The sequence below is a fragment of the Amblyomma americanum genome, chromosome 1, assembly GCF_052857255.1.
Source record: "Amblyomma americanum isolate KBUSLIRL-KWMA chromosome 1, ASM5285725v1, whole genome shotgun sequence".
Taxonomy (NCBI): Eukaryota; Metazoa; Arthropoda; class Arachnida; order Ixodida; family Ixodidae; genus Amblyomma; species Amblyomma americanum.
This window is the reverse complement of record NC_135497.1, coordinates 20,191,146-20,211,682: the sequence shown is the minus strand read 5'-3', so window position 1 is coordinate 20,211,682 and position 20,537 is coordinate 20,191,146. Positions and strand designations below refer to the sequence as shown.

The window sequence follows — 20,537 nt, the reverse complement described above, 5'->3', positions numbered from 1 at the left end:
CTCCTTTCGATGCAAGGTTGCTTGTAAAGAAAAAAAAAAAGAGCTAAGTTGTGAGTGGCTCACTGCTTCTTTATGCTTCTAACAATGTCTATAATGAGAAGCAGAAATGACGGCTGAAAAGAATGCACCACACAAGACCGCGTACCCGCGACTATCATGGTACTGACTGTTGCTCAACATTTAGGTTACACCTAAATGCAGCCTGTCAGTTTAAAATTATCGATTGACGCTCTCCGCTATGCACATGTTGATAATCTGCCAGGCCGGCCACGCTGTTTGTTGCAATTCAGTCGCTAAATCAAGGGGCTGTGTTATTGCACTCACATTTTTGAGCGCTGTACTCTTGCGACATTACATCGTTTGCGAGAGCTTTGTCGTATGACTTCATGGGGGTCAAAAAAGCCTGAACTTCGGAGCCATGGTGCCCATAACCTTTGTACATTGTCATGCTGCCCGCAAGGGCTCTACGCACCATGCTTGCTTTCACGAACTCTACACAGCTTCGTCTGCTTTATTACTGCTTGGTAATGTTGCTTGGCTAGATTCGTTGTTTGTTCATGGGGTGGAATAGATCGAACCGGACTGGATGAGCCTTTCCAGGCTGCACATTAGATATTTCGCCTAGAAAGCCACCCTAATCCACGCCAATCGAATGTACCCACCCTTTAAAACCAAACATTAAAAAAGAAATGTTCTGCTCTCGTCAGTTGGGCACTGTTTCAGCGATATGCCTTTGTGGTGTAATCTCATTAACTTTCCCCGTGAAGATCATCCATTCGCTCCGCGCTTGTAACGATGAGAGCACTTCAAATACAGTGAAAGCTTGTTGATTCGAACCTCGATAATTCGAATTTTTGGATAACTCGAACTACACTACTTGGTCCTGCCAAACTCCAGAGAGATCTGTGTATAAAAAAGCCCGTTAATTCGAAAGTGAGTCAGTTCCGCTATAGATAATCCAAACTACGCGCCACCGCATCTGGCCGGCTTGGCACACAGCACGTGGCCAAAAAAAAAACAAAAGGAAAGCACCTCTGCATAGTTGGAGGCCGCGCCTGTGCTAAACGGGGACAGAAGATGGAACCAGATAAAACCGTGGAAGAGTGGCAGTACGTTATTGCATGCACTCTACAGTGGCTTGCACGTAATGAGACATTTTGTCTGTCATCAAAAATGCAAGTTTTTATGGTGTTGCAATAGAACAGTTCCGGCTACGGTGAATTTTGTCGCGAGTACGAGCCCTTTGCTTCACCGCCATTTTCTTACACTAGCAGTCTGTGGGAAGCTGTATATCTCCGATGCAATTTGCTGCTGCCTTTTTGTATAAGAGGTATGAAAAGGCTTGGCTGAGGCGAGTTCCACAAGCTGTGTCTAATATCCCAAGTTTGTGCATCGAACGATGCACGAGATAGGTAATCGGTACGAGCTCTTAATAATGCATGAGGAATGTGCTTATCCACGGAGAATATCAGGTCTGCCCTTTAAGAAGTTTCCTTTTAGCTTTAGTTTCACTTTATTCGATCAAGTTTTCAGTACCCCTTGAAGTTTGAGCTAACGAGGTTCCACTGTGCATGTAATATAGCAGCTTGGGTGTTGGTGGTAATGCTGCGGCAAGTGCCAATAAGCTTTGAAAAATTGAGTAATCAGCTGCGTTGCATCCAAAATTTCATATGCTCTTGTACATTATTCTTTGGGTCATGTCGCAGTGCTGTGAAAAAGTCCGAATAATCAAGCGTGTCCGAATCTTCAGTCAGTGGCTTGCTGGTTGAAAGACGCCTTAAACTTTGGGCTGCGGTAAAAATAAAACACTGCTGTAGTGTGTTGTGCTTAGGAGAAGACCCATTTTTTCCATGGTGGTTCTCCTTGGTCTTCTATATTGCTAATAAATGCCAACATTTGTGATGCTGTGCAAGTTCGGTTCAGTGTAGACGGTAGACTCCCTTTAAGACAAACTTGAATAGACCAGAAAATTTGTTTGTTTTATCATAAGTGTGTGAGCATACTTGACAATCCGAATATATGTTGCATGAAAAGAGGGCAATTGCAAATGGGCATTTAGTATTCCATAGTGGCTGCTATTTGTGTTTTCTTCTGATTTTTGCTTTCCATCCTGCTCCGAGCACTTAAAAGGTGCCCAGCAGGGTGCGTCTCTCTCTTATCTTGTTCCTTCTGCAGCATAGCTGTCACCAATGCCACGAGCAGGTGCACCACGCACCTTTCGGTATGGTGCAGGCAATGTGTGCTGCACCGATATCTGGCCATCTCTGCACTCCGATTGCACATGTTATGTTGATGCATTTGTGTAATGTGTTCTTTTTTTGCGATGTATTCAGCTTTGTGAACTAGAAAATCAACATTGTTTAAAAGGCCCAGTTTCGTGGAGAAATCAGGTTTAACCCAAATTTTAAGAAATTTGTACAGGGTGCGAGAATCGGGAAAAATTGGGTTTTACTCAAAAATGAAAGGCCCTAATCATACATTATCTTCATATTCATTTGTACATTTGTGTGTAAATAGTTCTCATAGTTGAGTAACGAATATTTTTTAACTGGCAGCTAACTTGTTGCTGTGTTGCCTCTTCCAGTGGCCTGGTTCCCTTGCATAATGCGTGTTCCTATGGTCATTTTGAAGTTACTGAAATGCTGGTAAAGGTGCGTGATGTTCAACTTTCTTTATTTCTTACATCCTGACATGCTTATGCTTGGAAGGATTGTGTGGGCAGTGGGGTGCATTGTTGGTGTGGCACTTGGGGCCATTTGAAATAAGGGAGTATATAGCATCCACCCAAGTGCAGCCATACGGCTACAAAAGAAAGTTGTAAAACTTTTAGAAGAACTTCATAATTTTAGAAAAAATTTTCCCTTGTCCAGGGATTAAACCTGATGCCACCGCTTGCCTGAGGCAGTTTGTTCTACTAAGCTTCTGAACTAACTGAGCTTCTGAATTGATCAACTCGATGTGAGAACCATGCTAGTCCGGTGTGTTTGAAGGGATCCCATAAGGAACTTGGATGGATGCTAAGAAGCAATTATTCCTTTATTTCATAAGTGTTTGACCAATGCTGGTTATTGGGGCAAATTTTTTTTTCTTGCCAAAAGTGCTGTATAAGGAAATTCAGTACCAAAGAGAGGGGGTGAATTTTAATTAAAAGGCAGGAAAAAAAGTGTCTCAACACCTAAGTCAGGTCGCATTTGGCTAGTGGCTAGAAGGGCTCTCAAAATAGCATGAACATGCCTGCAAATTTATCAGAATTTTCTGTAAAATGTACGAATTTGGACCCGTATTACGATTTTACGAATCTTGCCTCAAATTTTATGAAAAATCTGCGTCGCCTTCTCGCTGCGCTCTGACCTGGTGCCATGGTTGCCTTCCATTGGCTGTTGCTCCTGGACTGATCATTCCCCAAACCAGCCGGTTTGTGCAGGAAGCGGCGCGCAGAAAGCTTTCTACTGGTTCTTCGTTGCGCGGGGCTCTGGCTTCGGGAGCTCATTTATTCAGACAAGCCCCCGAAGTGGTGCTTTGTCACGGTATGACCTGCTCAATGAGTTGCAAAGAGGGTATTAGTCTGGGCTAGTCGGTACATTTCGCAGGAAAAGGTACAGCGCAAAAAGACGGGACTAAAGGAGCGGACAGAGTTGATCGCCCAAATATTCGTCCCCAGGCCTGAACTGGATATTACATTGCTTCCGGCACTCCTCTGACATGTGCACACAACTGCAGGTGTTTTAAAGATTGGCAGGCTCCCGGCAATAGGCCGATAGAGAGTCTGGCCGCGTAGTTTCGTTTTTGGAGCTTCGCCGTTAGCCTAGAGCGGTGGCGGCTGTCGTCTGCGCTTATCAGTCAGCCAGCCAAGCTACACATTTAGAACAACAATTGCGTTATGAACATTCTCTTGCTTGTTTATTTATTTATGGAAGGCGTCTTAAGTTTAAAATAGAACCTCGCTGCTACGCTCCTGGGTTTTCCTGGCTGCTACACTTTCGTGAGCCCATGCAAGCTCCCATAGAAACCCATGTGATACAGACCTTGCTGTTACGCCGCAACTATGGCAGTGTTCTCGTATGCTATGTCGCGGATGTCATTTCGTAATAGTGGTTTGCCCCATGCTGGCATTTTAACAGCCTACATTTAACGAACGTGCGGCTTCCTCCGTTTCGCACCCACGCTGAGCGCATTAATAGACGGCATGAGTGTTGTTTTGGCTGTTAGTGCATTTCCATTGCCACTGTGGCGTGAGCGTGAATGACCGAAGGTGGGAAAACGAAACCATGTCACGACAGGTGCCGCACAAGCAGCGGTCTATGAGGTGCGCTCGCTTGGTTGGCTTCGAGGCATGTTACTATCATTCGTGTTTTCTTTGTTGCCTGCAGCCTAGAAATGCAATTTCTCTCTTCCAATAGACGAGGATTGCGCAGGATTAAAGCGGCTCACGCGAAAACTGCACAGAAGCACGCATGTGTGCCCCCTTCGCTGCTGCCTGCCTTCCACCAGTGGCGAGAGCCATTACCGACTATGAAAGCCGCTAAAGCCTTGCAAATTTCAGAAAAGCATGTTGCCCTTACTAGAAGTTAAAAAGAAAAAGAAAATGGCAGACAATGATGTAAATTTTGTTTTCATGTGCTTCCTGGCTACTACGCTTCCCGAAAGGCTGGTGTTTGTTTCGGTATTGGACAGGGGGTTAGAAATGGGAACTACTTTTTAAGTTCAGAAATGGGTACTAACTGGGTTGTTGAAAAGGTTGTCCTATAATTTGTGTTTCTTCGGGTCTTTGTTCAAGTGAAAATAATTAACTACGAGCACTTGTCTTGCTATGGGACGTGAAAAGACACAATGAAAGTTCGTTAAATTCAGTTTCGTTAATTCAAACTGTATGACTTGGTCTGCCCATGCGCCATGCCTATTTAAAATGTAACCCGTTAATTCGAATGCAGATCGGTTTTGACACCGACAATTTGATTTATACGTTGCCACGGCTGGGCGCCCAGGCCGCAGGGCCAACCGAGCAACGTACTCATGATAAATGAACTTTGTTTTTGAGGAAAGGAAAGACATAGTAACTGTCTCACTACTCGGAGGACACAGCATTAAGGTGGGAGGGAAAGAAGGAAGAGAAAAAGGCCATAGTGGAGGGCTCAGGCATAACTTTGATCACCTGGGGATATTTAACATGTACTCGCATCACACAGCACATGGGCGTCTTTTGCATCTCACCTTCGTCGAAACGCAACCACTGCAGGCTGGGGTTGAACCCGGGTCCTCTGGCTCAGTAGCCAAGCGTGCTAACCACTGAGCCACTGCAGCAAGTGGAGATATGGAGCGTTTAAAAGCAGCGTGTGAGAACAAGGGGGTTGGGTTCGTGTTAGCGGCGGCATGACGGCAGCAAGCTTGCAATGGCTGATCTCGAAGGCTTTAGGAGCTTTCTATGTTACCATTGTTGAGCGATGGAGGCTGTGACTAGTGCCGAGATACAGGGAATCAGGCATGTTGCAGCATTGCCGGCACTTCGAAATCGTGGTTATGCATGAAACTTTGACGTGAGCGAAATGAACGAATTGGAGCTTTCCCTCATGTTTGCTGTGTGCGTTAGTTTCGGTTTTCTAGTTTAGAGTATCCTGATTTCACCCAACACTGCCCTCCATCCTATGCTGCGCACGCTAGCCCTGGTGCTTGGAGCCAAAATTCAGGTGGCACTGCTCCCCAGTAATACAGTAAAAGCTCATTCATTTGAACTTATGGTTAATTCGACCTGACGCCCGGGTCCCGGCACAGCCCTGTGTATTTCTGTGGGGGAAAACTCCCAATAATTGTACTGTAGCGGTGGCGTAGTCATTTGAGCATCCGCCTCGCATGCGAGAGGTGCAAGGTTCGATCCCCAGTGCCGCCGTATACCCACCAGTGATACAGTGGATACAAGCTTTCTCCTGCCTGGTGCTTAGCTTCTTTAGGGTGAAAAATTCTTGGGAAATGGGTCTTTGACCCCACCTTGGGAAGACGAAAAAACACCTTGTGCCATGGCGCTCTTTGGCCACTGACGCCCTTGCGCCATAGAAATGCATCATTATCAAACTCCCAATAATTCGAACAAGTTGGCATCTGGAACAGGCAGTTCGGAAGGAGCCCCTGGCTGGCACCACTCCTCGTAGATAGAAGTTGACCCTTAGCGAGTACAGTCGTCTTCAGACCTGTTTAGATCAGTCGAACTCCGTGCCGTCTGCGCTCTGCAGCGCGTAGGTGATGTCTAACGGCAGCGCCTGGTTCAGTGTAATCTGCATGGACTCACTTAGCCTGCCCACGGTACTACATTCCAGAAATGCTATCAAACCCTCAGTAGGAAACATAATACACAACGGAGAAAAAGTCACAACCCAGGGTTACAGTTAGGCCTATTTACAGTCGACGATCGATTTTTCGGACCCTCTAGGGATCGCGAAAACGAGCGAAAAATCAAATTTCACCGAAAAAATCATGAACTTATTGGCATTATGCTGGAGGAAGAGGTCAGTTCTGTTGCACACATTCTAAAGCTCCTAATGACTAAACTTCGCCGCACGACACATGCACAGATGACAGGCAGCGACCGCTTTCACGAACTCGGCCTGGCTGTGCTACCCTCAGCATGTCGCCGATAAACGCACGGGTTGGGACAAAGTCTAAATGGGAAAGCGAACACGCCGCTGCGGGAACTGCATTGTGCCCGCAGTACGATGGGCCCAGAACGAGAACGCGAAGGTGGTGAAACATTAAGAACCGAGAAACGGCCGAAGCAAGCGCTCCGTCGGCGTTGGCCTTTGTCATTAGGCCTAGCAACTAGATCCAAAATCGTATTCGGCGATGTGCGCTCTGCGGTGGCTTGCGTATAATGAGGGGCGTTTTGCCTGTCATCGAAACGCCAGTTATTTACGGTTTTACGATAGAAAAGTCAGGGTTGCGGTGCGTTTTGCGGCGGGTACTCTGACCTCGCTTTAAAATGCCCCTCCATTCCCTCCCGTGCTTGCCGTCACCGTGAAGCCGTATGCCTCCCACGCGCTTCGCTGCTACCTCTTTCCGTATTCGGGATGAAAGACTCGGCACAGATGACTTCCGTGAACTCTGACTCCGGTTCAAGTTCGTGCGGCGGAAGGCATTCAAGAAGAGTACGAATTCGAAACCACGTGGGCGCAATGTGCCGACTCGCACAGAATTTCAGCATTGCAAGTTAAGAGGCTCCCTTTAAGCTTGAATTTCCTTTTATTTGATGGAGTTTTCGATCTCTCCTGCAGCTTGAAGTAATGAGGTTCCACTGTACACATTACATGGCGGCTTGGGTGTTGGCGGCGAGTGCGAACGAGGTCCGAAAATTCGAGCAGTCAGTTGTGGTGTGTCCGAAATGTCAGGTGCTCTTATGCATTGGCTCTATGGGCCAGGTCGTGGTGCCGCGAAAAAGTCCGAATAATGAAGCGTGTCCTAAAAATCAGGCATCCGAATTTTCAGTCGTCGACTGTATAATGAACCTGGGGCCGAATCCACAAGAGTTCGCTTTGGAACCGGTTCGTTTTGCCGCTACGTCATTTTGATGTAGGCATGGGTGGGGCGAACTTTGTGGGAGGATGAGGGGAGACTGCAGCCAATCAGCGGTCACGCGAGATTTTTTTTTTCCAGTTCCCGAGAGGGCGCCACTCATTTAGAACTTGCTCGGGAAGCTTAGGGTACTGCAGAACTTCCATTACTGTCGTTTTCGTGTGATGTGGTGACAGTGCCGTCTGGGTCTCTACTACTCACTGCGCGCCACTGTGGGCTGCCATTTGAGCTCATGGAGTAGTATAGTTGAAGTCGGACTAGTTGGTGAACAAGCAATGCAGAAAAAATGGCACTCTTAAGCAGACGCCGGACAATGACACGTGTGGACGAAATATTAATGCAAATATGACAGTATATCTACACTGCACCTAATGAAAAAAGAAAGCATATGAGCAGGAGACAGCACCCAAAGTAACGTGCCATTATAGTTAAATTAGCGTCCACGAATCGCACCTCGCCACCCACTACAGATGGCTGGCTGCTACATTCTAAGCCACCACAGTGGCTTAGTGCTTATACGCCATGGACCAGCGCTTGCTGCGCCGCCTGTCGTCGCTCTTGCGAAGCAGCAACGGGGCTGCTCCTGCTGGCCTGCTGCTGTTTGCTGGCCATTTGCTGACGCGTCTCTCTCAGAAACTCTCCATATATGCATGTGCCGCCAGGCTTTACGGATTCAAGTAATAATCGGACAAGCATGTTATTACTCTCACAAGCAGGTTTACCTTTGGAAATCACGATTTTCCTTCCTGTGGGATTTGGGCGCGCTGTCTTGTGTATGACGTGGCTCGCAATAGACCCATGGCTAAATATCGTGAAAAAAGACTCTTCTGGGGATGAGATCAATCTAAGTCTATCCCTGCTTGAAACTTCATAGTGTACCTATTTGTTTGCAATACGTTTCGTTGCTAATAATACTCACGAAATGTAGTGATTTCGTTTTGTTTATTTTTTCTTCTGTGTTCAATATTTTTTAGTGAGAGAAAAGTGGTCTGAATATACGTGAGGTGTAACATAGCGAAACCTCACATGGACTGTGTACAATGGCTTAGCAACTGGGGTCTGGATTAATCCGAGGTTCTTTAACGTGCACTGACATTGCACACTGCTGGAATGCTTTTGCATTCCTCTTCCGTCAAAATGAGGTTGCTGCAGTCAGCATTTAATCCCACGGCATTGGCTCAGTAGCCATGTTTGAGCGAGTGCCTGTTGCGCTATGGCGAACTTTTTGAGCGGTTGCACCGTGCGTGTCCTCGTTTCAGGGGCTCTCTTCGGGTCAAGCTCTTCGTGCGGTTCGAGTAATGCGACCTAAAATGCATGCGTTTGGGTCGGGACCGGAAGAAATTTCTAATAAAACGATATTTCGAGTAAAGTGATTTCGTTATAACGAGGGATTACTGTATTATGTTTAGCACTGCAGTGCCATACCGCAGTGCTTTCAAATCAAGCACATCAGTGGTGGATCCCTAAATGCAGTGTATAAGGAGATCATTCCCCCCCCCCTTTTTTTCAATCTGCTCAGGCGTCGATAACTGTCCGAGTTACGGTGGTGTCACGGTATAGAATTTCATTGAGCATCGCACTGTTCTATCAAAACTCTTTGGTAACTGCACCGAAAGGTTAGGTTTCTGCAATGGTGTGGTAATTTACAGGCAAGACATTCCATCCGTGGTGCACGGTTGCACTTAGCGCACACGCCCATTGGGCTTGCCGTACTGCAGTGGCGTCGAAGATGCGACTACTCTCGTTGAGCGCCGGTCCATCTCTACCTCAGATTTCTGTAGCTATAGAAATATCCTTCACAGGAAAGAAAGCACAAAGATGAAGTCAAAGCGAACCACTGTGGCTACAACAAACCGGAAATGAGGCCGGCAAACGCGTGCCAACGGGGCGGTGCGCGGCCAGCGGACCCCACTGCTTATTTCGGAATCGGTCGCGAGAGGGATTTCAGTGGCGCCCCTAGAGGCAGTGCTTGTGGCGTGCAGTGCTCGGCTGCTGACCCGAAAGATGCGGGTTCGATCCCGACCGCAGTGGTCGCATTTCGATGGAGGCAAAATAATAGAGACCTGTGTAATTTGCGATGGCAGTGCATTTAAAAAGCCCCAGGTGGTAAAAATTATCCGAAGCCCTCCACTACTATGTCCCTCATATCTTGAGATGCTTTGGGATGTTAAACCCTATAAAGCTAACCAAACATGCACTACTACTTTCTCTAATGATATATGCTCTACCAGCTCTTGAGTAAATCTAGTCCTTATGGTAATAAAAATGCTAGTTTTAGCTCGAAGCGTGTGGCATCTCTTCTTTTCCACACTACTGAGACAAATGTTAACACAACTGATCCGGGCAAAGTTTACTTCAAGAAAACAGGAGCTTGTTTACAACCACGCAGACGCAGGGTACTTACCATGTCTCGTGGTTAACTTGGCAAAGGAAGGATGTATGGCTCAGTGAAAAGCAGCAGCGTTATATGGTAAATGCTTCATTTGGACTCAACCGGCTGACCAAGAAGGCACAGCTCTGGCAAGAGACTTTTCTGCTATCACCGCAGCGAAAAACGAAAGTTTTTGAAGAACAAATGCTATAGCGTGCGTCACGAAAAAGCGTTTACGATGATACAGAGCTCACTGATAGTGCTTTCTTATCCATTCTTCGCACAGCAAGTACGCGTGGCGACACTCGGAGGGGCAAATACAGATTCTCAATAGCACCTTGTTCATCATTTTCTGCACGTATCACAGGTATAAGCCAGCCGACCGCACGTTTATGCTGAGTAGTGCCTGATGTCCTCCTGCTGGACGTCCACTCAGAAGCCTAGGCTCACAAAAAACCGAAGGGCACAGATGCCATTTCTCTACTGTCATCGTGGCCTGAGTTGGTCATCACATGTCGTCACACCGGCGGTGAGGACACGCGGCCAATCGCGCGGCGGCATGCGGTGGCCGGCGAGGAAACGAACCAGTTCCAAAGCGAGCTGTTTTGGTGGATTCGGCCCCTGACGGTCATGCAGATAGCGTTCGTAGTATCCGAAGTTCGTAGTAAGTGGAATTTTCATATCACAGCCAAAAACATCAAAGGCAGACATATGTGGTGTTTTTTTTCTATGAGAACTGAGGGTCGCGCGTCTGCTTCTTCTGAGCAAGCACCCTCAACAAGCTTTTCTAGCTCTCCAGCACGATCATGTGAGCCTCACCAGAAGCCAGCTGCTGACGAGCTGCTTTAGTGGCTTTAGGTTCATCTTGAGAAACAGCGTGAAAGGCGGGACAAAAGTAAGACTGATGAAGAGTTTTGTCCAGTCTTTTGTTTCTCAAGATTAACTCACCAACTAGCTCGATTGTCTATGCTTCAGCTGTTTTAGGGCTGTGATATAAATAATGGCATCTAAAACATTGGCGAAAGCCGGGGGTAGGTTGACCTCCTCTGTCGTTGCTTTGATCAGATTCCCGACAGTCGCACATAACATCTCATTTAAAGCATTGACGACAGCCGGGGGTAGGTTGGCCTTCTTTGTCATTGCTTTGATCAGATTCCTGACAGTTGTACATAACTAATTGCATTTAAAGCATTGAAGGAAACCGAGGGTAGGTTGGCCTTCTTTGTCATTGCTTTGACCAGATTCCTGACAGTTGCACATAACTAATCGCATTTAAAGCATTGACGACAGCCGGGGCTAGGTTGGCCTTCTTTGTCATTGGTTTGATCAGATTCCTGACAGTTGCACATAACTAATCGCATTTAAAGCATTGACGACAGCCGGGGGTAGGTTGGCCTTCTTTGTCATTGCTTTGATCAGATTCCTGACAGTTGCACATAACTAATCGCGTTTAAAGCATTGAAGGCAACCGAGGGTAGGTTGGCCTTCTTGTCATTGCTTTGATCAGATTCCTGACAGTCGCACATAACTAATCGCATTTAAAGCATTGACGACAGCCGGGGCTAGGTTGGCCTTCTTTGTCATTGGTTTGATCAGATTCCTGACAGTCGCACATAACTAATCGCATTTAAAGCATTGACGACAGCCGGGGGAAGGTTGGCCTTCTTTGTCATTGCTTTGATCAGATTCCGGACAGTTGCACATAACTAATCGCATTTAAAGCATTGAAGGCAACCGAGGGTAGGTTGGCCTTCTTGTCATTGCTTTGATCAGATTCCTGACAGTCGCACATAACTAATCGCATTTAAAGCATTGACGACAGCCGGGGCTAGGTTGGCCTTCTTTGTCATTGGCTTGATCAGATTCCTGACAGTTGCACATAACTAATCGCATTTAAAGCATTGACGACAGCCGGGGGTAGGTTGGCCTTCTTTGTCATTGCTTTGATCAGATTCCTGACAGTTGCACATAACTAATCGCGTTTAAAGCATTGAAGGCAACCGAGGGTAGGTTGGCCTTCTCTGTCATTGGTTTGATCAGATTCCTGACAGTTGCACAATGCTCGTATTTCGCGGCAACCGGCGTTAGGTTGCCCTTCCCTGTCATTGCGTTGATCAGATTCCTCATAGTCGTGCAATGCTTGTATTCCACAAGCAGTCAGTGCATGGTTTTGCAATGTCGGCGTCATCATTTGCATCAATGAAGTCATCTGAGGTGAAGCCAGCTCATGCCAAATTAGCACCAACGACGCGCTACCACAACTTGTATGGTAACGTGTGTGTTTGACGGCGTCTGCCTTCGTTCTTGGCCCCGTAAACAACACCTTATTTGTGGGGCACTGCACACTCAATTCCATCCATGCAGCTTTTATCATTTCTACTGAGGTGAACAAAGGGATTCGACTTGGGATATTGGCATTTGGTTAAATACCTCCAATAGGACACCTTGCGAGTAAAAAAAAATGTCAATGTCCAGTGGCTTGATCTTGCATATCACATTTGGCGGCAAGTTTTTTGCACCTTAAGGAAGTTCATTAAGAATGGGTGCCTTCGTTGCGGTGTCGAGAATCTTTTCGCAGTCAAAGTAGAACTTCGGACACAGCCCGCCTTCATACGTGGTATTGCAGCACTTGCACTCATTTGATGAAGCATCCTTATAGGCTTGAATCCTTGACAAGCTGTAAGGATGCAGTGAATAAGAGTCCCGCCATGGTGGCTCAGTGGTTAGGGCGCTTGGCTACTGAGCTGGTGTTCTCGGGTTCGAACCCGACCGCGGCAGCCTCGTTGCGATGGAGACGAAACACAAAGGCACCTTTGTTCTGTGTGATGTCAGTGCATGTTGAAGATTCCCAGGTGGTCGAAATTATTCCAGAGCCCCCCACTACGGCACCTCTTTCTTTCTTCATTCTTCACTTCCACCTCCTTTCCCTTACGACATGGTTCAGATGTCCACTGAGATGCGAGACAATTACTGCGCCACATCCTTTCTTTAAAAAAAAAAATGAAGAAATCCAAAAACCAGTTAATAAGATACCACAGCTTACATTCACAGAGAACTTATCAGCTGGAGTGCCTACGAGCTGGCTGGCCAGGCGACGTATGCCACATGACTGGCTGGGTCAGCAGTTGGCTTAACACGTACAGATTGGCATCCAAACTTCTCCAGTCGCTCCCATTGGTTGATCAGCAACTGTTTGCAGCAGTTTTATCTTTCAACCACCGCTGCCCCCCTAGCCACACTTCTCCTTCAACTTTTGATGCTTTGCACAGCCGCAACGACATACTTAGACAAACCTTGAAGCCTTGTCAGTGCACGCTTAGCCGGCAGTTGTCTGCAGGTTCAGTGCACCCTTTCCTATTGTTTTTTTTTTTTTTTTGCGAGCGGGGGGGGGGGGGGGGGGTGGAAGGCAGGTGTCACGGGTCCTAGGAGGCGCTCTTTGATCTCCGTTCACCTGCAGGAATTGTGAGTGTTTCGACTGCAGGGACAAGTTTTGCAGTGCCTCTTTGTTCGTTATAACCGAGTGGGGTGGCCGCAATTGTTCGTTCTACCTGAAACACAGTCCCATTGCCTTAATACGTATTTTGATGGTGCACCGCCTTGGTTTGTAATAACGGAGTGCTTGTTATAACTGCGGCCGTTATAAGTGGGCTCAACTGTGTACGATAAAATTCTGGTGAGTGCTGAGCCATCTCGGAATAGATGGAAATCAGAGCCAACCTATGTGCTGCAAAAGCTCGCAGTCGTGAAATAAAGAAAGTCAGCATACCCCATGGAGACTGCATGAAATTAGCACTCAGAAGTTTGAAGGCTAAATGGCAGACAACTCGGGTATATGAAATACACAAGCTCCATTTTGTAAAACCTTTCCCGGGGGAATGGAAATCCTGCGTGCACTAGGAACATTTAATAGAAGCAATTTTATGTCGTCTCCGCATTGGACACGCACACCTTGCATACAACTTCATACTGACAACACAAGAGAAACCTGCTTGTGAAAAATGTGGAGATGATCTGACAGTAAATCACATCAAATTCTCGTGTCTAAAACTTGAAAAACTAAGGAAAAACTGCTTTACTCAATTCTATAACGAATGCATTCCTTTTCACTCAACATTGCTCTTAAGTGGTAATGCAATTGCTGACATGTCTTGTGTTTTTAGCTTTTTAAGGGGGGACGTGGCATTCGGGATCAACTTTCCTATTTCTTCATGGATTCTGATAAAAATTGGCAGGGTTACTGATAATGTTTCTGTGATATCACCATAAAAATTTCAAACTGATATCTCAACAACTTTTTTATTTATAAAATTTTCCTCCTTTTCATCTTGTACCAGGCTTGAGCGACTTACAAAATAAGATAGAAGACTTCTACAAAGTGTGTTGCATTCCAAAATGAATGGATGAGGTCGTGACATTCTTAGATTTTTTTATTTACAATGTAAAAGTTTCTAGTTTTAATATTTTATGAGCAGACATTACAATGGGCACCTAAACAGTGAACAACTAGTCGAATCAGTAAGTCAGCAAACGGGATGCCGGAAAACCAAGAATGTCACGACCTAAAACATTTCTCTAGGAATGCAGCGAAAAAAACCGTATCAAAATAGCCCCAGCGGTCGCGAAGAAATCAGTGGAACAATCAGAGCAAATGACAAAAAAAACAGTTTTGAGAAAATGGCTTCCAAAGTTGCACCTTGTATTTCACTCATCAAAAGGCACCGGGGTTGTAGTCTTTTGTGTCCTTTTTAACACGGGGCTTCTTAGATGCCTTGCCTCGAGATTGAAGTGCTTTCGCTGCCCTTCTTTTCCGCAAGGCGTCCTTTTCCGCTGCTCTGCGAAGAGCATGTTGGCCAGTTTGCAGCCCAAGTGTCGAACAGTACTCTGTGTAAGCACGGCGGGTCCCTGCATTGAACTTGCAAACCGCTGCGTTGAGAGCTGTCTCTGTTGCAGTCAAAGATGCGTTTTTATGCCAAGAGGACCCGCGACATGCGCGGGGCCTTCATCACTTGATGTTTCCGACACAAAACGCGGCTCCAGGTGCGCCTGGTGCTCGTGGACGGCGTGGCGTCGTCGCGTGAAGTGCCAAGAGGACCCGCGACATGCGCGGTGCCTTCATCACTTGATGTTTCCGACACAAAACGCGGCTCCAGGTGCGCCTGAATGGTGCGCCCGGTGCTCGTGGACGGCGTGGCGTCATCGCGTGAAGTGCCAAGAGAACCCGCGACACGCGCGGTGCCTTCATCGCTTGATGCTTCTGGCGATGCAGAGCGCGAAGTAGAAAGTTCAGAAGAGTCCCCCGTGCTCGCACACGATGTTTCGTCCGTGTGTGAAGTGCTCGGCAGCGGCTCTGGAGCGGCGCCACCAACAGTCGTAGCCGCGCACGAAGTACTCGCCTGCGAGCCCGTAACTTCGTCAGTGCGCTGCACATCAGAAGTAATTGAAGCAGACGACTTCTTCTTCTTCACCATCGGCGATTTTTGCTTACGGGTGCCATAGGCACGCGCCGTCTTGTACTTCAGAGGTCGCTGACCCATGACCGCCAGTGAAAGCCGCTTCCGAAACTATGCTCCGCGCGTACTGACGAACATGGCGGCCGCGTAATCCGTATTCGAAACTAAGCTCTGCGCAAGAGACAGTCACGGCGAGCCGAGGTTCTCTGCTCAAATGACTAAACCCCATCGTACACGACGAGCAGCGGAGCCGCAGAGTCGAGAGGCACGCGTAGCAGACGACGCACCCGCCAAGGAGACCAATTGCGCAGCGCGCTGCTGTCACGTGACGTGCGGAGCCAATCGGAAATCACCGCGCGACCATTAAACTTTTGCTTTTTATGCGTTTGTTTCCGCTCTGAGGAGAACGTTGAAGCGGGAAATTTGAAGTCGGAGGAACGCGCTTTCCATAGAGACCAAGATGGCCGCGCTACGTTGGGCGGTTGCCGAGAGATCGGGGCTTGGAAAAGCGGCGTTTTTTCGCTACTTGGAAGAAATTTTCCGCTACCCTTGATCATCAAAACAATGATTTGGCGCACTTCTTGATGGTTTTCGACGATGAAAATTTGTAATCACACAAAATATGACTTGTAAAAGCAGAAAATAAATATTTCAAAAAATCGCTTTTTTGACCATTTTCCGCGAGTTGAAAGCCGCGTCCCCCCTTAAGAGAAGCTGATTTTCTCAAGAAACTCTAAATTCTGACCCATTGCTTTGATTGTTTATTTCAATGCAGCTTAGCCACCTTCTCATTTCTGAGAAGGCTGAGATCTTTATTTGATTGGTTAGGTGCCTCGAGATCTTTGCCCAGCCAAGGATGGCCGCTGAGGTTACCCAACTCTTTTTAAAGCTTTTAGTGGTAGCATTTGTAAAATTTGTTTTCTTTGTAATCACTAGGTAGTAATAATATTTTGGGCCCTCTGCACCACTGATGATTTTTCGTATTTCTCTAAAATTCAGCAAAAAACTTTCGCTATACCTTGTGCTTGGCACATGATGGCTTTAGTTGCGTATGTGCCATAAAACCCAACACTGCCGAGTTTCCCGTCATCAGCACACGCGCGCCGCGAAGACAACTGACTTTTTGACTCTTTGTGTAAATAATGTATATAGTATATTTATTTTGCATTTATAGTGTTCGCTTTTAATGTTTTTATGCAGTGTATATTTATTTTATGTAGTGTACTATTTACCTCCCCCCATGTCTTTCTTCTGTCCCCTCACCTCTTTTATTTCATTTCTCCCACCTGCCTGCTATCCTTTCTTTCCGCTGCCCCAGCTCAGGTGCCGCCGCACGTGATGGCAGATGCTGGGGCTAGCAAAAATCTTTTACCTTCCTTTTATGTTATTTTAAATAAACCACTACTACTACTACTACTACTACAACACAACATAACCGATTTTAGCCTCATTAGTAATTTTACAGTTCTTAAGATAGCAACATTATGGTAATAACATGCATCTATAAACTTTGCAAAATTACAAATTTTTGAAGTGTGATTGAACAATTGGTGCTTTGATTATTGCACGCATTGTGCCTTCAGCTTCCCTTAGCAAACAATATGACATCTCTGTCTCTTCTAGATGGTGAGATATCGACATACGAAGACAGCCAGGGGTCCAAAATTTTCATGTAGTTTGACTGCTCCTGCACAAATTCAGCTGGTTGATTTGAAGACTAATAGCTGTAAATTCCAGAAACATCATTTTTATAAAATAGATTTCTTGGTAATTTTTTTTGTCCTAAAGACCAGTGTCCCCCCTTAACAATAATCAGTGAGGCATTTTCGCCAACTCCTTAAATTTCAGTCGACAGCAGACTGACTATACGGACCGCCTGTCCCTTCATGATGAGGCTTAGCCGTCCGCAGGATACGTGTGTGTGATTTCGGCGATTGTGGAGAGCGAATTCACAAGTTTTAGCGCATGCAAATGCTGTTGACCATAGTTCTGGCTACAGTGACCTCAAAGTGATGATTGCTTACATTGCAGGACATGCATGCATTAAGAAAGATGTGCTCATGTGACCCTGTCTGCACCCTGATGAGAATAAGATGGGCAACCACTCACTTCGAACAATCACAGCTAGAATGTGTGCTATTTTTTCTTTAATTCTTCAGTAATGTGTTATGTACCTAACGCCTACACCCATGTCATTCATCCTGTTGCCTTCCGAATTGTCCTAATGTGAGCTCCTGCATCTCGTTTTGGTCAGCTATGATTTTGGGAAAGCCCTCTTGTGGAATTTTGCATGAGGCTCCCAAAGGGGCGAGTAGCGGTGTCACAGCAGGGCAAGTGGTCATGTAAAAATTGCGCCTCTTGCATGGTGCGTTGTTACCCGCGCACCTCTCATGTGCGCATAGCGATAGGCATGATTATGATCAGAGGGCTCCTCTTGCTAGGCCAGAAAAGAGCCTGGCCACACAGTTTGTTCTTGAGCATCGCCGCTAGCCTGCAGTGACGGCAGCTGCTGGCCCATGCATTCACCGGCTATGGCACTTTTGGATCCAATGCCATTGTGCATTTCCCTCGCTTACACCTGCATTTTTCTTTCAACACGCCAAAACTGTGTATTCGTCACGAGCTGTTCTGTTGTGCGAAGGAGCCTTCTCATAAGTCTTGACCACATTTTTGCATTTGTGGCAGTTTTTTCTTTTTCTGTGCAGCAGGGCATTTTATTAATCGATCTTTGGATAATCTGGGCATTTTTTTCACGTCCTTTGCATGACCACATTACAGATTGCATACTGTTGTGCTGCCTAATCAAACAGTATACATTTCTCTGCAAATTTTTTAAGTGGCGCTGAGTCAGTCTAGTTTTGTTTATTTCAGTTGCAAAGACCATACGCTATTGTGAAAAAAACAAGTTTCAGAATTTGCCTGTTCATCTTTTTCAATTTTTTTTTTTCATACTGAACTGGTATTTATATTCGTATTTGATGCACATTCGAAAATTTTAGTATTTGCACACCCCTAGTTGTTACTTGTTGCTACCAGATGTTGGGTAGATGTTGTGTGGGCAAGGCTGCTAATTGGTATGCTACTGTTTCATGAACCTCTCAGGTGTTGTCAGTATGAAGCAACTTAATATATATGTTTTGGTTTCATTAAAGTGTGGGAAGCACAATTTTATGACAGGTGGTGTTCATCTTTGGTTTACAGGTCCTAGGTGTTTCTTGCACACTACAACCCTAACTTTCAGGGTAAAAGCCTAGTTTTGCCGTGCAGTTTAGGTCATTGAGTTTGCAGTTAGCCCTTTGTTGTATGCATTATGTGAGTGTATTTATGCATTGCGTCAAGATGTCTTGTCTTGATGTGGTTGGGTTGTATAATTTAAACAGCCCTGCTTATTACAGCACGGGGCCAATGTGAATGCCATGGATCTGTGGCAATTCACACCACTGCATGAAGCAGCCTCCAAGAATCGAGCTGAAGTATGCTCGCTACTACTGGCACATGGAGCTGATCCCGGTCTGCTGAACTGCCACTCAAAAAGTCCTGTCATGGTTGCACCTTCCCGTGAACTTCAGGACCGCATGCTTTGTGAGTGTATTAGTGGTCATCACTACAGCCATACAAATGCATTTATGAGTCCCTTTCTTTATACAGTGGAGTCTTGTTTATTTGAACTGGCTTATTGAAACTGGCATTTTAGCTCCATCAAAGGCCCATGTGTTACAGTTTGAGAAAATGTTTGGTAATTTGAATACATGGGCGTATGCGATGGTAAATTAGCTCAGGTTGTACAGCTGCAGCTGGTGAAGCACTGCAGCACAGTAGTTTGTCTCGGGCCCAGGAGCAATTGTGCTGCTTATTTACTCTCATAATGAATGCACCCCATGCCTTGGCCTTCAGAAATTTTTTCGATTGCATAATAAACGTTCCCCATTCTTTTGGGGTGCATTCTGCCGATGATGATAGCGAATACTACCAGGCGGCCTTCTTTGACGCTGAAACAACCACGCCATCTGTCGAATGCCGAGATACATTACTGCATGGAAAGAACAGCCAGTCAAGAAAGTTCTGCGAGGAATTCTAGAACCACGCCTAGGCACAAAGGGTTTCTGTCTTCCAACTGCCACGTTGAAGGACTGTAGACACCAAGTTTTTACTCGCGTGTTTTCTTATTTCAAATGATGCATTAGACATACATATACATGGGTCACTCCGTGATATTGGCGTACGACTACTAAATAACTTCTAATTGAATTTCTTCTTGATGCCAATTCGGTTTGTTTTATCAGCCGAATGGTGCCTGTGACGTGTAGTTTACCTTCAGGTCACATGAAGCATGAAAAAAAAACGATATATAATTGCAAGACTCGTAGCAGTTCTTGAAACCCTTAAAAATCATTGATTTCTAAAACGCCATATTCAAGGCCTTGAAAACCCTTGAATTTTTCGAAGCACTGGGAAGGCTTTGAATTTTATGCTCGGCTGAGCGTCTGGCTACAGCGCGGTTCACTGGCAGTGAAGAAAACTTCAGAGTTTTCCGTTATGCCAGGAAGGTGCAAGTTTCAGCTGTCCTGGCTGGACCATGATTTTTATAAGCAATGGATTGCTCTGGTCCCTTTGGACTCTCATGCGATGTAGGCCATGTGGTAAATCTTTTGATGTTTTCTCATGGGGAGTCAGCACTCGGAAGTCACTTGAGCACATTGCAAATGCAAAAAGAGGTGTGCAAGAAAACTTGATTCGGACCTACACGGCGGGTACCGGCAGTGAGCGAACGGAAAGCATCATACGCCATGCATGCATGCAGAATGAGTGAGCTTGTGACCGATGGCTGAGGTACTGTGAGCTTTGAAAATGGCAGCTTCCCACTACTTGTACAATTCATCATCGCACACAGGGGAACTGTTCCAGAAGATGTTTCCCAACAGTGAAATCGTGAAAGCCTTCTGCGGTGAAAAGAAATGCGCATACGTCCTGTGTTACGGCCTGCGGCCGTATTTTCACTCGTGTTTGCAATGTGCAATAGGACAGTGCAGCTGTTAAGCTGTCCTGTTCGATGGTCGTTAAACGACTGCCTGCAGCGAAATGGACAGATGGACATCCACATGCCATACTGGGATGCCTTTTCTGAACACGTAACTACGATGTATTGTACATCTGTCTTC

At 46.2% G+C, this 20,537-nt stretch overlaps 1 protein-coding gene across 1 annotated transcript in view; it reads left to right on the top strand.

The window, feature by feature from the left end:
* Nucleotides 1-20,537, top strand: part of Tnks (tankyrase) — a 169,715-nt gene that overhangs the window by 34,969 nt on the left and 114,209 nt on the right. The window contains exons 5-6 of the mRNA XM_077643796.1: nt 2,585-2,651; nt 18,774-18,960. Coding sequence (XP_077499922.1) covers nt 2,585-2,651; nt 18,774-18,960 — 254 coding nt within the window. The remainder of the gene's footprint in view (nt 1-2,584; nt 2,652-18,773; nt 18,961-20,537) is intronic.